The following is an 18,636-nucleotide window of genomic DNA, read 5'->3' on the forward strand; positions in this document are numbered from 1 at the left end:
GTTTTGTATGGATGTTGCACAGAAAAATGGCATGTGTGTGTGAATGCACTGGAATTAATGCTTACACAGGGCTGCGAGTCACAAGGGACATGTGACGAAGCCCGGCGAATACTAAAAAGTCCAAATCTGCCATTTTGACGATAGAAAAAAAAACAAACCCACACACACTTAAATTTGAAAAATCTTTTAGCATGACCTGTTTTTTCTTTTTTTCTAATATTTGGATGGAATGTGTTGGAAAAATGGGATATTTTATTGGGAGATGTATATTTTATAATATAATCCACATTTCTAGATTAGTAGAGATTATTGAGTACAGTATATGTACGAATTTTAAAAAAAGCATATATCAAATGTGAAATTCTACAGTATTATTATGATAGATTATAGCATTGTGTGATACTACAGTTGTGTGGCATATCCAGACTCAGTACATGTGAAAAAGAATCTCAAATGAATATTATTATCTTCAGTGTGTGAGTCAGGTTCACAGGGTATAACTGGCAAGAGTGTTAATTGCCAAGTGTGAGCCTCCTTAGGCCTACTGTATATCTTCTTCTGTGGTTCTAATGACATATACTGCTGTATCCCCTTCCTGTATTTCCTCTTTAGAGCCAACTACATGTGCCTAACCAGCTATATGTGGAGGTTTCCTTTGAACACAGTTTACAGTATATAAAGAAATGTAAATAGAAAAGTATAAAATATACAGAGAATATTGTTAAAGAAACTCTTTTTACTGTACTGACACACCATCTTTGATCTCCCCCACTTTCACTTGCAATACCCACACAAGACTGGCAAATTCTATTGATGTTAATACTGCATGCTTTATTACAGCTTCCTTTAGCAGAATCTAATGGGATTTGTTTTTTTGACCGATAAAAGGAAAGCACTTTTTGTAGCCTTTTTTTGTGATTTCAAACAAAAACAAATTGGTAGGATTTTACACTGTCTTTGTACAACGATCACATCCTCGGAGGACACTGATGTCGATGTCCTTGAAAACCGCAATCGATGTTTCGGTTCGACTCCGAGGCGATGCGCTTAACAGCCTCCATGTGAAACGGCCGATTTTATGTTTAATTCATTTGAAGGCGTGCGGTTCAGAGAGCGGCCTTTTTATCCCCATGATCCTCTCTCCCTGAAACTTGACAACATTTCAGCTGCGTTTTTGACCCAGCCCTCATGAAACAAAGCACAAAGACCTGCTTTATTACTGTAACTCCACTGTGAAGGACTCTTGACTCCACCCTCGCAATCCTCAAAGCTACATTCAGAGGGATGGCAAGGTCTTTCCATTATGAGTTGGCCTCGAGGGGCTCCAGGAATCTTTAAAGGCTTTGTTGGATATTTATCCACAGTAGCAACAACTACTCCTACTACTTTGTCTTCAGTTCTCGCTGACATTCTCCTCTATTGTTTATCATAATTTGAGGTGTTAGCCAGCCACCTTGCCTTGTGATAACAGGTCCACTGAAAACACACTTCTGGTGGTTGTGATTTCCACGGTTTGCGTTCTTTACTGTATCTATTCGTTGTTCGATATCTGCACAGTACACTGGAGTTGTACAAACATGACCTGACCACTCACCGACACAACAGACAGACTGCTATATGAACCTTTTCACCTCTTTCTGTAAGTGCAAAAACCCCACGTGGACAGCCAGATGGATAAGCCAACTCTCAGTACCTCAGTTTCTAGCAGCAGTGTCTCCAATCCCCAACCCAGGCCTCTGTCCTCAGGGGATTCTCAACCAACAGACCCTGAACATACAGCGTCAGACCAGCCCTGCAGGAATGTTGTTAATATTCTCTGAAAGTGTGGAAATCACACGTCATTTGAGCCCAGATTCTCTTTCAGCCATTCTCCGAGACTGGAAAGCGCAGCGCGGTAACGTGCAGGTGCTGGCGATGGAGGCGATCGTAGCCGATGTGCTACGTGTGTGCATTTGCTGTGTGCTGTGCATCTGCAACAGACTGAAGGTGTAGGGGTGTAGTAGCAGCAGATTTGAGTTTTAATTTTACATTTCTGTGAGACAGAGCTGCTCTGGAGGAAAAAGCTAAGTCACTGAATTAACCCTCATTACGAGAAGCAGAGGGGGCAATTTTCTAAAAACATTTCGTTTGTGTCATTATTCTCAGCAATATTTAAAGGTGATCAAATGTGTGAAAAAAAACTTTTTCAGACAATTATCAGCATTTGAATACTTTTAACCAACAGCAATAGGAAATATTTGCTTAGCATTAGCAGTGCTAGGATACAGGAGAGCGAATTGGAAACCATTGGAAAATAAGATCAGTGTGGAGAGATATGGAGGCTGTAACATTATTCAAACTCATACATCAAACTTAGCTTATTTAAAGAGGTGGGGGTTAATATATGTTTCCATGTTTTGGTCCTATATAAACTGTTACAGTGGTAAAAGGCTATACAAAACAAAAACTGAAATAAGCACTGGTTTCTGATGGTTTTTCTGTTCTTGGCTCCGTAGGATATAGAAGACATCAGGTATCAATATGGCCATCTCAGGTGCACAGCTCATGGCTGTGAGCACAGAAGCCCCACCCACCTTCAGTTCAACCCTTCTGTTTGCGAGAAAAGGCCAGTCAGAGGAAAGTTGGTTTATAGGAATTTGAAGCTGAAACAAATGAGCAGACAGGTTGTATCAAGACCCAATATATCATCAAAAGATCAAAGCTCTACTAGTAGAACTAAAATAAACACATTTATTACATACAGAATTGTTTTTCAAATGTATATGTGGATCCAGCCTACTGAGACTGCTAGCAGTTACATATAAGCGTGCTGGATTGCATCAATTCTTCTCACGTACTCGTGTTTAGCTGGAAATTTAAGTTCAGACTAAGGAATTAACAGAGGTGATTACAGTCTTAATACACTGAGTAACTATTCCTGAAAAGCTGAGTCCATATCTAATAAAAAAAAATGTTTGCACGCTTCCTTAAATGTTCTATGTTGCTTCCTTTCTGCCTCCAGAGCAGCTCAGCGCCAAGCAGATGTTTAACTGAAACTCCAATGTGCCTTTAGCACTGAGGTGTACTTCTGTATGTGTGCGTATTAGCACTGTAATGTCGCTTTACAGTAGACACGGTTAGCCATGCAGATCAGAGAAAACTGAGCAATTACTGTGTAATTAACAAAAATGATACCCTGCCACCGTCGTGTTTACAACAATGTAAATACCTGTTACCAACAGACGTTGCTCTTCTCAATATTGCACATATTGTTATTACGTCATGATTATTAGTATGATTGCTGTCATTAAAATGGTTAATAATTGCCATCCCTTCCATTATTACAAACGGTGTTGTTAGTCACAGCCATGGGGTAAACATTGTTCTATATTCAAGGATGAGTCTTGTGTACAATAACAAAACAAAAAGAAAAGGTTTAATATCTAACGAGAAAGTAAATAAATCGCTGCTACTAAGGAGATGGAGTACAGGAAGAGGAAACTGAAAATAACTCTGGGAAGATATTTTTCTCTGGGATCACGGATGGACACTCCCATGCGGGGTGAGATCACTGAGAGAAAAGTAAGCACTGAACAGGTGGAGCGAATAGAAGACCCAGACCTAAGACCTTCTTTCTCCGTGTGCTTTTACTCCACTCTGAACTCTTAGTGCTGCCACAACAGAGACGAAACACAGACTTCAAACTGATAAGACGCTCCACTCTCTGTGTTCTACTCTATAATGTAGCAAAAAACACAATAGCCCCCTCTTCTCCTTCTCTTTCATGTCTCACCACGATTTCTAAATCAGACGGGTTTGACACATTAAGCTTTTCTGTCTTTAAGCTCAGCTTTATTGTCGTGCTTACTTGTTTTATACACGTTCGATTCAGTGCCAAGACAGTATATTGTACAGTTAAATCATTAAATGCTTTTGTTTTGCTTTATTTGGGGGTTTTGGTTTTTTTTTTCATCCTATAAAGAAAAAGAATTGACCGGAGCATATAGCAATAGAGATGCCATAAAATATGAACTTTCACATTGCCACCAGTGAGTACACAACGTGCATGAACACAGCGATCCGAAGACGTGCTGGACGGCGGTGGAGGACGATGCCCGGTGTACATCCTGATTCTGTTTCTTGTGTTGTGCTTCTCATTTTGTACATACAAATTGATTTTCTGGATTTCATAATGACTCATGGGTCTGGATGTGTCGAAAGGAGCACGCCTGACAGCGCTGAAAGCCCAGAGAGATGGCACACTGTGACGTGGTTTACCCCAACACAGAATGTAACACTGTCAACGTTGTCGAAACATTTTCTAATGGCTAATATTATTACTATTAATATGATTATTATAAAGCTATTTTAGCGAGGTAAATGAGTGGGTGCTGCGTCTTCTTTGTGTGTGTTGATTTTTCTGATTAATGACCAAATAAGTAGGTGAGAATATATAAAGTGCATGTCACCCTAATCATATTTCATCGGCCTCGGCCTCACCTGCTTCAAGCCAGCAATGAAAGACAGGAAACAGTCTTCTGACTTAAATGGATCTGCTAGGATTACAGGATAAGATTGATGCAACTCATCCAAAAAATCGAAATGTGAAAATGACATTGTGCCTTACGGGCAATTATGACATGGTCTTGACCTTCGCAGTTGCCATGCAACCAGGGGCGGATCTAGAGAAATTTTCTTATGGTGGCAAAGAAATCAAATGGGGTGGCAAAATCAAAGCCTTTTTTTTTTCAAACACATGTGCAGGTGGTTACATATGGTTAAAATAATTCAAATGCAGTAAGTATACACGTTTTTCATATAAATATAGTCTATAACTTAATTATTGTCTGTAGCCCACATAATTACACACTTTAGTTACATAAAACATGTGAGTTTTGATCTTATGTACTGTATAGCCTGTATAATAAATAAATATGTAGCCCAATAACTATAAAACCCAGAAAGCTACACAACATGGGGCGGTTCATTTACAAACACAAGTCTAACTTACATTTCACACTGTTTTTTGTTAGAAAACAATCACATTGTTACAGCTTAAATTACACAAAATGTCAGAAATCTGCACTGTCATGAACAAAAATTTAAATCTAATTTTTCACGATTTGTTGGATGAACCCTCTGAGGTCTGAAATACAACCGGCCATTTTTGACTCCTTTTGAGTTTACGTTTGTATTTCACCCTCAAATTGTTTCATTTTATTTTTTCCCCTTGCCTTGTTTGGTATCTTTCTTTTCAGCTCAACTGAATTTAACTGTTTTTTTCACTGACATACTGCATTAGTATTACTGATCTGAAATCACACAAAGAACTTAAAATCCTAGTAGTATTTCTTTACTGTAAAAAAACCACAGACATGTGGAGTAAATTTTTATAACTTGAAATGCAAATATAAATTGTACATTTTGTAAACATATACAACAATTTGCAGCCAATAGACCTGACGTTTTTTTTTTCATTTTGTACAACCATTTAAAAATATTAACTAAAAAACTAAAATGAGAGAACAATCAGGTGTTGCAATAAGATGCCCCACAAATGTTGTGTGCCAGTAAAAACAGGAGAACAGCACAGGGATAAACCTGCAGGCCTGACAACAGGAGGTGTATCACTCCGCTGGTTTTCTACTTAGTGACAGTGTTTACCTTGCAAATGTGCCTCTGTGACATTAATTAGTGCCCTCACTGACACACAAAACAAAACGACTACACAACAGAACAACTACACAAGACAACACAACACACTTATACACTCCACACTAAACGTCACAAATCTCCCACATCTAAAAACTCTCTCGTTCTCTCTGTCTCGCTCTGTCTCGCTGCGTGGCTGCAGCCTGTTTCTATGTCAGCTTACATCAGTCATGTGATTTGGAGGTGCAGCGTGTCCGTGGACCACAGAGGGTTAATAACACTCACCTTCCTTCCATTTCCAGACTGTAACATCCAACCACCCATGGTGTTGTTCAAAATGTGCTCTGGCACAATCATAAACATCACTTATGATGAAAAAAGCCGGTCCTGCTATGGGCTGAACCATTTGTTAATGATGGAGGGGGGAAACACTATGCAATATATTCAGTTTTAGCATTTATATTAACTGTTGATTGTAACTACGCTCAAACTGTTAATGCTATCTTATTTTAATAAACAAAACTGTCATATGGAAAACTGGGGTGGCACTTGGGGTGGCAAGGGATCATCTTAGGGTGGCACTTTCCACCCCATGCCACCCTTCTAGATCCGCCACTGCATGCAACCAGTGGAGACTCCAAGTCACAGGCTGGTTTTGACATAAATAGTCTTTGACTCTTGGGTTATTCTGAAAGTCAGATGTCAGGAAGAGATCTGAATTTTTTTACTGAATAAATTTGTGCAGTTTGTGACTATTGTAAGCAGGGAACCAACCAACAAAACATGGGTGGGGGTGTCTAACTTCTGAAAATGTGTGTCTTATATGGGAAAACTCCCAAAGAACTTTAGCAACAACTTTTAAAAGAATCTAACATGAATACAAATGTGATAACAGGAGAATTAACCACCTAGGACCTGGCGTCCACATATGTGGACATCACATTTTGGGTTATTTAGACCAAAATACTCAATTTTGCTCTACAAGGGCCTGATATCCACTTACGAGGACAATATACTGCTACTGTTCTACAAATATCCTCATATGTGGCTCTCGTTTTCTTAGAAACAAAAATCAGGTAAAAAAAAAAAATCTGGTCATTCTTTGTTTTTACATTCATTGGGTCCCAATATGCCCAAATATCAAAGAGAAATCAAAAATGCATGACGTGGAAGAGTTCGGATCTTAGGAGGATAAATTGCCACTAATATATTTATATATACTGTATGTAAAAGACAAACGAAGCCGAGTAGTTCTTGGATTTGATGCCCATCTTCGAAGCAACCACTGCAAGAGGAAGTTTACAAGTTCATTACCAGTGTTGGTCAAGTTACTTGAAAATAGTAATTAATTATTAGTTAGAAGTAATTACTGATTAATTATCCAAGAAAGTAATCTAGTTACTTTACTGATTACTTATTTTCAGAAGTAATTAGTTACTTTATTACTTAGTTACATGATAGACAACCTGAATACGTAATAAACAATAGACCTTTCAGCCCAATTCTATTTTTTCTGCATATTTGCAACTGCAACTTTATTCATCAAGCAAAAATTAAATTATATGCAACATTCTCTGACTTGAAGAAATTTGTTTAGCATTTAAACCTATTATCTGTATATTCCAGCATATAAAATAAAATGTTTTGTTTTTACATTCACTCTTTCAAATAGATGCAAGTAAAACACAGCAAAAAATAAATAAAATCAAAGATTCAGCGCCACTAAGTCCTATCATTCTCAGCAGGAGTGGGGCCCGGTGCCACAGCGGTCATGTCAGTGGGGGGATCCGGGGGTTTCTCTATGAATTTCACATTCCTGTGGTGGCTTGGTAGATGCTTGTTCAGATTTGAAGTTTAATTTTTTGCTCTAGAAAGAAGTGTACAGCGGACACTAATGTTTTTGTCACTTTTTATGGAATAAAACTCAAAGTAATGTCAGTACATCCACGCTCTAAACGCTGCATGGTCGTACTCTCTCTCCCACACTCAATATTATCCTTGTTGATCTGCACACGTCTGTTGCTGCCACAGGTGTCGCACGCTCTTACATCATTGTCATAAGAAACTCTCACAAACAAAATCACGGTTTAATAACGCAGTTACGCAGCGTGCTTATGGGAAAGTAACAGTAATCTAATTACTTTTTCGCAATATTAATCCCTTACTTTACTCGTTCCTTGAAAAAGTAATCTGATTACAGTAACACATTACTGCCCATCTCTGTTCATTACACACGGTCGCAATAGTCTCGGCAGTGATGTGATTTCCCTTTGTGGGACTAAGGTGAAGTGGAAATGGAATACATTTTCTGAGCTTTTTAGTAGTTTTAGATGTTTTAAAAAAACATTTTTTCATGATGAATATTTCAGATTAAACTCAAGAGTAAATCACTTTATAGATTCACATCTTTTTGCAGCATTGATGTATTAACCTCGACAGCACACAGCTAAAATGCAAAGTAGAGGTCAATGATAAGGATTCTCCAAACCGATTTTCCATTTTTCTCACGTCCGTCACCGCCTGAAAGCATTTATAATAGAAATTCTAAGTAGACCAGATAAACCTATTAAGAAAGCCTAAAGGAGAGGACAAAAACAATTTAACGCATTCTCTGTCAAATGCTCAGTCCCTGTGGCCATTCACTTCTCAGTTAAGTGCAAAGTCAGACTGACACATTCAGGGGACATTTTTGTCAATTCGGACAGCCTAGGAATTAAAAGCAGTCAGTGGTTACTTATATATGAATACGGACCTCCTGTGGCACTTCAGGGGTTAGAACATCAATGCAGTCATCCATTAGTACAGATGTCATAACATTATCATGCCCCGCAGGTTTGTTACTGTCAACTGAGGCACTGATGTATTAAAAAGATTGAAGGAGGATAAAAGTACCATTTATGCTTTAGCAAATGCTAAAATACCTGCTTGCTGACTGACTGCATTGGAAGCTTAATAATAACAGAACAATTAGAAGATGAATCAAGTTGTCTTTTATTCCACCAATTTCAAAAGGAGGCAAGTAGAAAAAATAAGTGCTTTGTATATAATCTGCTCATTTTCAAAACAAACCGCAGGCATAATGAATCATTTCTGAAACGGCACTTAGCCGAGAAACTGCCAGAAAAGCTCCACAAGCTCAACAGCAGAATCCCGTTTTCATTCATAAACACTCTCTCATGACAAAACAAACACAACTGAGACAGTGACAGTAAATCTTTAAGCCTTCAGAGCGTCAAAGCGAAATCACACAAACTCATTACACCGGTATTTTCCCTTCAAGACAGACTGGAAGTTTCCCCATTAATCTAAAATCATTAAAACCTGAGTCGAGTCACTTAAAAATAATTCAACATTTTGGGCGTTTGTAGCTTACTGCAGCAGTCCAACCTTTTTTGCGCCACGGACCGGTTTATGCTCGACAATATTTTCACGGACTGGCCTTTAAGGTGTCACGGGAAAATACAACAAAATAAAACTAGTACCGGTACTGAAAAAAAGAAGATTTATTCATAACACACATGAAAAGACCCAGGAAAACCGAGTTAACCATAAAAACAATAACAAAATAACGCTGAAAACAGATAAAAACCCTGAAAACCATACATTTCACACCTGAGCCTCTACTCTCGCAGCCCGGTACCAAACGACTCACGGACCAGTACCGGTCTGAGGCCCGGTACTGGTCGGGGACCGCTGGCTTACTGCACTAAGTCCAGTTCAAGCGTCCATGCCTGAGCAGGAGTGTAAGGCAGCTCTGGCAAAAGGACAACAAGGCCACCACCGGGGTTGACTGGGGCCCAAGATAAAGGTGTGGGATTCCCCACCAAGAACACCTGGGCAAGAGATAAAAGCAGATCAATAAAAATTTGTTCATGTTTTTCAACTCTGAGTACAAACATGGACAGCATTGTTTCTTTACCTGTGTGATGGCTGAAGCTTTGGGTGCCAGCAGTTTCACTGTGCTCATCGGGGGTTTGGCTGTTAGGATGGCATAGACTGTCAACCCCTTAGATGTATACCTAGAACAGTGAAGAGCATTACAGAGTTTTTTTTCTGCATACAAAAATACCAGCACCAAACAAAGGAAAAATCACCAGGACCAAGCAAGGTAACACAGACTCATTGCCTAACTAGATCAATACAGGCGATCATAGCAAGCTTTATTATGCACTTTACTCTGAAAATTCTCAGCTTCCCCACATCGAAACAAACACCATGCTATTTAACATACGTGTTGCCAAGTACAACAGTACACATCCTGTCTGTATCTCCCCGTAACCTGCATTAATCCTCAGAGACGATTAGCTCTCCCACTGCACTAAAACTTTCATACAGTTGACAGATTGTCGATAGACTCATCTTGAGAGTCAAGAAAATACAGTGAAAGTGAAGTGATCTGAGTCACATCTCCCTTTTTTCTTACCAAACTGGTACAGTGGTGTTTTCTGACTGCACCCTCCAGGGTTTGGAAGAGTAAATGGCCTGCCCGTTGACCTCCAGCCAGTCTCCAAGACCTCTTAGCCTCTCCTCAAACAAAGGGGGGATCACCCCGTCAGGTGTGGGACCCACATTCAGAAGGTAGTTACCCCCAAAAGCCACAGTGCGGACCAGATCCTGCAACAAAGCAACAGCAGACACAAGAGGAAGCAGGCAATAAAACAGTGTTACATTCCAGATGAGCAAAAGATTACCATTATGGCCTAACCATCAGAAATAAACAGAACAAAAGGACAACACACTTGGCTTGGATTAATTGATTAAATACAGTCATTATGATTACAAAAGTATTTCCTGAAGGCTGCATGCACAAGCAAAGATTAAAGGTATTCTATAATAGCCATATACAAATAAAAACAACCTTAACTTTAAATGTAGAAGCTAATATCTGTGCTACTATCACCTCGATAATCGCAGCCAATGGCAAAAGTTCGTTCATCTTCATGTTTCGACGGTAACCCCAGGAAAGAGTATCCACAGATGTGCATTTCTCCCACTTGTGTGTGGGCAGCTGGCCCGGCGTGTACTTGTCCTCGCAGTTGTAGTAGCCGCCATGTTTACAGGCACAGCCAGCTCCCCATCGGTCATTAGTCACAACGGTATCCTAAGAAAAGGAAAGACAGGCAATCATGAGGACTACTTTTGCTACCTGCAGTTCAATACACCACAGCTAAAATCCAGGAAGCACAGGGGATGTCTGCTTTGCAGCATCTGAACTTTCAAAATAAAAGCAAGTGCACCATCTATGACTACCTTGTCATAAAGACACTCACTTTAACCGGGCTGTCGTTGTAGAGCCAGGCCAAGAATTCGGTAGAGTTCCAGTAGGTGTCAGGTGCTTCCCAGTCTCCGTCAGACCAGATGACTTCAGGTCGATACCTCCAAGGCAACAGGAGAGCAAAGGTTTAAATATACTGCTGGCATGCATGTATAAAGTGCGATCAGCTGACGCAACATTTTAAGCACCACAGACCTTACAACCATGTTATAAAGCTCTGGAAGTAGTTTCTGCAGCACAAACTCCTGCGTTTTGAAGCCATTTTTCTTGTCAATGAGATAGAGAGGGTGGAACCACTCATACAAGGAATTGTAGAGTCCATAGTGCAGTGACCTAAAAGGGGAAATTACAGACATTTGTTTAAAAAGGCAATACGTGCAATTTAAATGACATTACTTGGGAACACATCTGATCTAACCAACTATTACAACTGATACACATGGCCGCAACATTTTTAATGATTAATCTTGACCCAACAATCACCTGGTGGTAAAGAAGTTTACGACAAGCAAGTTCCACAAATATGAAGCTTTAAAGCTTTTCTGCATCGTTAATGACACTCGACTGACACGTGAAGAGCTCTGTACAGGCTGATCGATGTGAAAATACAGGAAGCTCTGTAGGAGGAAGGCAGTGGGTTAAAACTGACTGGCCTTTTCTGCATACCAGTGTCAGCCCATCTGTCAACAATAACCACCTTTTTTTAGCATCGTAACTTAAGTTTTTCACCTGTTGCGCACTGCCTCTGCCAGGTCTCCCACCAGGTCTCTGTGAGGACCAGTATCAACAGAATTCCAGTTCCATGAGTTTGGAGACTCCCAGTTAGTAAACCCTTCGTGGTGTTTGGCAGTCAGGACCACATACCTGCATTGACGAGGGTGTGCAAGTAACACAGGGTACTGTGCAATAATAATAATAATAATAATAATAATAATAATAATAATAATAATGTGTGTACTGAGAGAAGGGGAGGGTCAAAAAGACGATACAATGTTACAGAGAAACACTCACTTTGCACCAGAAGCTTTGAAAATATCCGCCCACTCATCCGGATTGAAGAACTGCGCGTGAAACTGACGAGCAAACTCTGGGTAGGTGAAGCCTGGTGGGTAGTTCTGGGACATGTAGTTCACATATTTCTGGTCCGGGGGCTGCTGGCCCTGCCAGTGCCACCAGAACCACTCGCTGCCAAAGCCGGGCACAGAAAACACGCCCCAGTGGATGAAAATTCCCAGTTTGGCTTCGTCGTACCATGAGGGCAACGGCCTGGCGTCCAGGCTCGTCCAGTCCGGGGTGTAGTGAGCCGCAGTTTGAGAAACAAGAGCAACGACAACAACAAACACGGTTAGCATGATGACAGACAGGTGAGCTTCCCCGCAAACTGCAGCTGCTCGAATGAGGATGTTGAAGGAGCGTCACATTTACAGTTCCCCTGACTGTGTCCAGAAACGGAACTGCACAAAGTCCAAATGTCCCACAGGCAGCTCGGTAATACGACGACGTTTTATATCCTTTCCGTTAAACTGTGCCAGTTTCATTTCCGTCATATGACTCGGAGTCACTATCACGTGGTTGAGTTTTTCTTGGTTTTTTTTTGTTACAACTTTATTGAAACCGATGCCAGAACAAACAGACACCTGCACATGTAAGAATAAAGAAATACGTAATTATTATACCTTGTCTGCTTTATAATCAGATTACTGTTATTTTACTTGGGTATTTGTGCAGTATTTTTTCTTGGTAATATTAAATCTTTTTTTTTAAATTAAAGAAATCTAAGAATATCTTGATTTATTCTTAATCAGGAAATTACAGAAAGGCAATTCTTTTATTTTTGTGTTATTTTTCTTCAGTAATTTTAATTTAATGTAATGTGTGTATATGTATTCATGTATTAATTTATTTAATGTTTTCATAAAAGGTGCTTTAAAAATAACGTTCTGGGCGAAGAGTTTTCAGTGGTCACTCCTCCAAGTGACTTCAGTCTCTGTCTGCAGCAACAATAACGGCTCATAACCATCATTAATTATCTTCAAATTGTTTTTGACCAGTGTGTACTGAAACCAGCAAAATGAATCAGTCGTGATCCATCATTATTCCTGTGTTCTCGATATGAGTGGTGCTGTATTGATGGCTCTAGTTTTGCAAAACACACACACACACAAAAAAAAACAACAACAAATAAAAACAGGTCACGATCAAGATACCATTATAACCTGTATTTTATAGACAGAACACCTGACAGATGTTAAGGTAAGGGACAAATAAAAGTATCCAACATCTGGAGGCAGATTTCTTTTAATGGTTTTGAAGATGACTGAATTATCTGAGGAAGATGTTCTCTGCACATCTGATTACAAAGAAATAAAAATCCTGATCTGGCCCCAAAACAAAGTGTGTCGTTTTGCAAGTCATAAAAACTTAATAATAAACTCGAGGAAACATATTTCTAAGGCATATTTTCTTTAACTTTCTTTAATTAATAACGAACTGCTCTACAGTGGACAGTTTTCTTTTGGAATACTAGGATGTCGAATGGGAATATTCCAGTTCTTTACTACTACATTCATGTCTCCAAGTCATTCTCGTTACTGCGCGCAAGCTCCGTCGTGGAGGACTCGATCTTTGGCTCCTGTTGCACCTCACACTTCATGTCCGTCGAGGTGTCCGTGTGTTCTTGGCCGGATGTGTACTCGGCTAAAGCTTCCAGCCCTGCCGCGATGAGGACGTCCTCTCCCTGCGTCTTGCGGCTGTAACCCAGCCTCTTCAGGGTCCGCCGGGCAGTTGCGAGTGAGATGGGCTTCTCCACCCCGCTGCTGTTGTACATGGCATGGATCTCCTCAATCGTAGCCTCGCTGTTGGCTTCCACCAGCCTTTCCAGTCTCTTCTCTCCGTTGTCATCCACGAGCCGCTTCCTTCCACACGGTCCCCGCTGACTGAAGGTTTTCTGCCTCTGGCACCATTCCCTGTAAACTCGAGACACCGCAGTCTTTGAAAAACCCAACAGGTTCACTGTTTGCGAGATGCTGAGCCCGCCGTCTCGGGCTCCCACTATCATACCCCGCTGAAACTCACTTAAATCCCGAGACTTGCCCATCATGGTGCACAAACGGTGAGAAGCGCTGCAGATAGAAATACTCATTCTACTTCGGTGGTTTTCGGTACATTAGGCTGGAATGAAGGCTTATTGTCGCCCTCCTGAGTTGCATTGGTGATTTTTCGATTTTTGCTCTTAAAATATGCATAAAGTCCCCCGGAAAATCAGCTATGCAGCCATACTACCACCAGGCCCACCACTAAAACTAACTCATGTGTTCATACACACACACTTAAGCTAAATCAGCAGAACTTTAAAAAGCTCATCAGACTCGTCCTGAATTAATGAGAGACAGTGATCACAAATTAATCCACTAATTCACAGGATGATTTTGTGACAAATCATCTCTCCCATTCAACATTATCATCTTCGTCAGAAAGGTGATTTATACTAGCTGTGACCTAGAGGATTCTGCAAATCGTCATCATTTTATGTCTGTATGCATTACCCAGCAACTTTTGCTGTGTAAGAGTTATCTTTAAAAGTTATGTATTATTTCAGTTGCAACTCTGTATTTTTGTAGTTGTTTTGAGAACAAACTACACGTGGATAGGTAAAAACAGATGGTAAATGGTAAATATTTGTATAGCGCTTTACTTAGTCCCTATGGACCCCAAAGTGCTTTACACTACATTCAGTCAGCGTGTGAATGGGTAAAAGTATTAAATAAAATCGTCATCCATACTTTTATTTTCCCTTCCAGTTTTTCCTAAATGAAGCCACGTAAAACACCCTGAAAACTTTCACATGCTTACTGGGTCTAATTCCCTGTTTACAGCCTGCACTCCTATACTGTCACAGGTCATACTGTCCCATTTCCAGCTTTCCATTTATCTCTGAGATTCTGGAGCATGCCTTGCAGCATCACAGGTCCAGGCTTACTTAATTAATAATAACTTTAAGAGCCATTCAGACACAGCAGGAAAATAGCTTTTGTTTCACCAGGGACCTCATCCTTGCATCACATGCATATCCTTGACCTCAGTTCTGCTTTCGATTCCATCTGTCATCTTCTGTTATTACGACTGGCCAGCACTGGAATCAAGGACACAGCACTAAAACGGTTTACATCATACATGGCTGACAGAAAGCAATTTGTTCAAGGCTAGACTCCCCACTAAATATCGAGTGGCCCCTTTATACCCAAAAAACTTTCAGTATGCAAATGTGCTTTTTTCTTCCTTTTGGACAAAGCAAAATGTTTAAGTAAACACTGTCTGTCCTCTGCAAGCTCAGGAATCCCACGCTGACAGTCATGTTTTTCTTATGTACAAAATACACAGAAAATCATTTTCCTTTATTTCAGCTGTGCAATTATAGAAAATTCAGGAAAGAAAAGGCTACAGTGATGATTTAAAGCAACCATTCCTAAAGTTAAGCGTGCTGTGGTCTAACTTAGAAAACAGAAGATCCCATGGGACCCACCTAATTTTAAATCTTCACTCTAATCAACATACAAGAGAAAGTGATGCATTTCCTTGAGAATTTTATTCCAAAAAGATAAACAACACAGGGGATTGGCTATAAATCTCTAATGCAACACAGTCATATGCAAACTTCAATACAACAGCTGTAAATTTAAGTCAAAGTAATGAATAATATCACAAACTAACAACCTCCTGTTTGAATTCATTTTTATATAAATAAATACATTTAGATAAAGATGTAACTGTACACACTTGTGTGTAATCACCCTGATGGGAACTGCAGCTGTAACACAAACAGATTTGTGACAGCATCTTGCATAAGGGTGACGAAACTGTTCACAGACAAACATGCAAACATACGCCAAAGTACAACCCCACGAGTGGATGACTCCAGATGGCACGTTGGGGGGAAAAAGTGTTTAATGTTAAACTCCAGGTTGATTAACTTTTGTTTTCAGTTCCAGGGACAGTAATCAGAGTTAGCTCGATCAGCTGTGTGTAAGGACGGATTGAAGAGGTGCTGTGGTTGAGTTCTGTAAATTGTTATGAATGAAAAGCAAACAAACAAGAAAGACCACTTAAAATATTTTTATTATAGCAAACTTCCCTGATATGCTACCTCAGGGTGCTCACGTTACAGCTGCAGTGAACAAACTGGGTTGTGGATTACCTCAGTCCAAGTTTAATCTAAGTTAAGTAAGTTGAAATGCAATAAAGCACACGGCTCCTTCTGATTTATTAGACCTTTGAACGCTTTAAATAAATAGCACCACTTTAAATCATATTTGGCATTTGCAGAGACTTTTCCCATAAGCCACTGCTTACCGGTATATTAATTTTTACAGTTGACTGAAATGGTGTTTGCTCTAGTAATGACAGTGCAAACCCTGACAGCGATCGCCTTATTTCAAATGTGAAAATGTCCATGGTTCAGGAGAGTTAACGTGCTTGGTTGAGACTGCAATAACAATGATTGATTAGAGCGATTGTTATAGTCTTCAAATTGTTTGTTGACCAGTGGGTACTTAAACAAGCAGAGTGAGTCATTTGTGATCCTTCCCTCATCCTGTACTCTCAGTATGAGTTGTTACCGACAGCCAGGTAGTTTAGACTTTAACAGCAAGAATCAAAACTCCTTTGTTCCTCTGTGGAGACTTTTAAAGGTTAGCCTAAAATGAGCTGAGGCTACACGGCACCCTGAGCGATGCCTGCTGTTAATAAATGTGTCTGTACCTGCTGGTGCTGTGTTTATGGGTCTAGTTTTCTACAGTCCAGATCAAATTTCACCATGAGGAAAATAAAGGATCTATCTTTAATATATTAATGGTTATTTTGGCGTTTTGAATTTTAAATTTTTTATTATAACATCCACGTTTCTGTTCCGTATAGACAGAATATCTGACAGCTGTTAAGATAAGGGTCCAACATCTGGATGCATTTTTCTTGTTAATGGTTTTGAAAGTGACTAAATTGGCTGAGGAAGATGTTGTTTGCACATGATTACACTGAAATAAAACTCCTGATCTGGCGCGAAAAACAAAGGTGGATATTTTGTAAGACATCGGAATAAACTGGGGGTGGTTTAAATAACAGCTCTACAGTGGGCAACTCTGGAAATATCGCGACATCAGAATGGTTTAATCCAGTTCTTTACTACTACATTCATGTCTCCAAGTCATTCTCGTTACTGCGCGCAAGCTCCGTCGTGGAGGACTCGATCTTTGGCTCCTGTTGCACCTCACACTTCATGTCCGTCGAGGTGTCCGTGTGTTCTTGGCCGGATGTGTACTCGGCTAAAGCTTCCAGCCCTGCCGCGATGAGGACGTCCTCTCCCTGCGTCTTGCGGCTGTAACCCAGCCTCTTCAGGGTCCGCTGGGCAGTCCTCAGTGAGATGGGTTTCTCCACCCCACTGCTGTTGTACAAGGCATGGATCTCCTCAATCGTAGCCTGGTTGTTAGCCTCCACGATCCTTTCCAGTCTCTTCTCTCCGTTCTCGTCGACGAGCCGCTTCCTCCCGCTAGCTCCGCGGTCGCTGGAGGTTTTCTGCTTCTGACACCATTCCCTGTGAACTCGGGACACCGCGGTCCTTGAACAGCCCAGCAGGTTCGCTGTCTGTGAGATGCTACACCCGGCGTTTCGGGCTCCCACTATCATACCCCGCTGAAACTCACTTAAATCGCGCGACTTGCCCATGAATCCCCGCTTCTTCACACTACCCAGGGGTAAATATGTGAAACCATGGATATTTCCGATGCTAAAAACCAAAACATCCTTCTTCTTTTGTCGTATATCCGGCAAACTAGATGCATTACAGTTGCATTGTTGCCCTCCAGAGGACATTTGAAGAATTGCAACGAAAAAACCCCTGAATCAAATGAAAGACTTGTTACCAGGCCTTTGCCAAACTTCATGGCATGCCAAAGAGATAATCAAACCATTTGATTCAGCTGTGTTGGAGTAGGGATGCATCTAAAAGCTGCAGGACAGTAGCTCTCGAGGACTGGGATTGGGCACCCCGTTGTGCAGGTTGGGTACTCAGAGGGACTGGGGAGCCGGATTTAAATGCAAGCGTGATAAATGGTAAATGGCCTGCATTTGTATAGCGCTTTACTCAGTCCCTAAGGACCCCAAAGCGCTTTACACTACAGTAGTGATGGCCAAATGAAGCTTTCCGAAGCACTGAAGCTTGTATTGAAAAACGGTTCATTACTCGAAGCTTTTCAACACAGTCCTCTCCGGTGACATCTGGTGGTGAAAATTTTGAAGAGCAGCTTGAATCTGCAAAATAAAACGGACTGCTCAATTATCACTGCTCACTCAAGAGTGGAGTTCTCTCTGATATTGGGCCACCGTTCCGTTGCTTTGAACATGTAATTGGTTTTGTTTTCTCGATTGGGGGGCTGAAAAAAATGTAATGCGTATTTGCGTAATACATTTTGATCAATAAACTTTCCCTATTTAAACATGCACTATGGTGTGGCCTTTCTTTGCTCATAACTCCTTGATGTTGGTAAATACAATAAGTGAGCAATATATATAATATACATATGAGAATGCACAGCACATTATGGAGTATGCCCCTGCTGTGAAGTCCTGCCTCCATCTACTTGTCGTTTAATCACTGGACAGCTGGACAGGTTCATACAAAATATTAGATGAGGCCAATTGTCCTATACATATTTTTGACCTAGGGGTGGGATTGATTG

At 40.5% G+C, this 18,636-nt stretch overlaps 1 protein-coding gene across 1 annotated transcript; it reads right to left on the minus strand.

The window, feature by feature from the left end:
* Positions 1 to 8,620: 8,620 nt before the first annotated feature.
* Positions 8,621 to 12,444, minus strand: LOC146609984 (tissue alpha-L-fucosidase-like). The gene is made up of 8 exons (XM_085346056.1): positions 11,918 to 12,444; positions 11,636 to 11,770; positions 11,102 to 11,239; positions 10,902 to 11,007; positions 10,532 to 10,732; positions 10,055 to 10,245; positions 9,551 to 9,650; positions 8,621 to 9,464 (listed from the first exon to the last, which is right to left on the minus strand). The coding sequence occupies exons 1-8, from the start codon at positions 12,256 to 12,258 to the stop codon at positions 9,330 to 9,332; spliced, it is 1,347 nt and encodes a 448-aa protein (XP_085202182.1). The 5' UTR covers positions 12,259 to 12,444; the 3' UTR covers positions 8,621 to 9,329.
* Between the last annotated feature and the right edge of the window lie 6,192 nt (positions 12,445 to 18,636).

Source organism: Diplotaxodon limnothrissa, linkage group LG22 (genome assembly GCF_057381915.1).
Source record: "Diplotaxodon limnothrissa isolate DT_005_m linkage group LG22, D_limnothrissa_male_GT1.1, whole genome shotgun sequence".
NCBI lineage: Eukaryota > Metazoa > Chordata > Actinopteri > Cichliformes > Cichlidae > Diplotaxodon > Diplotaxodon limnothrissa.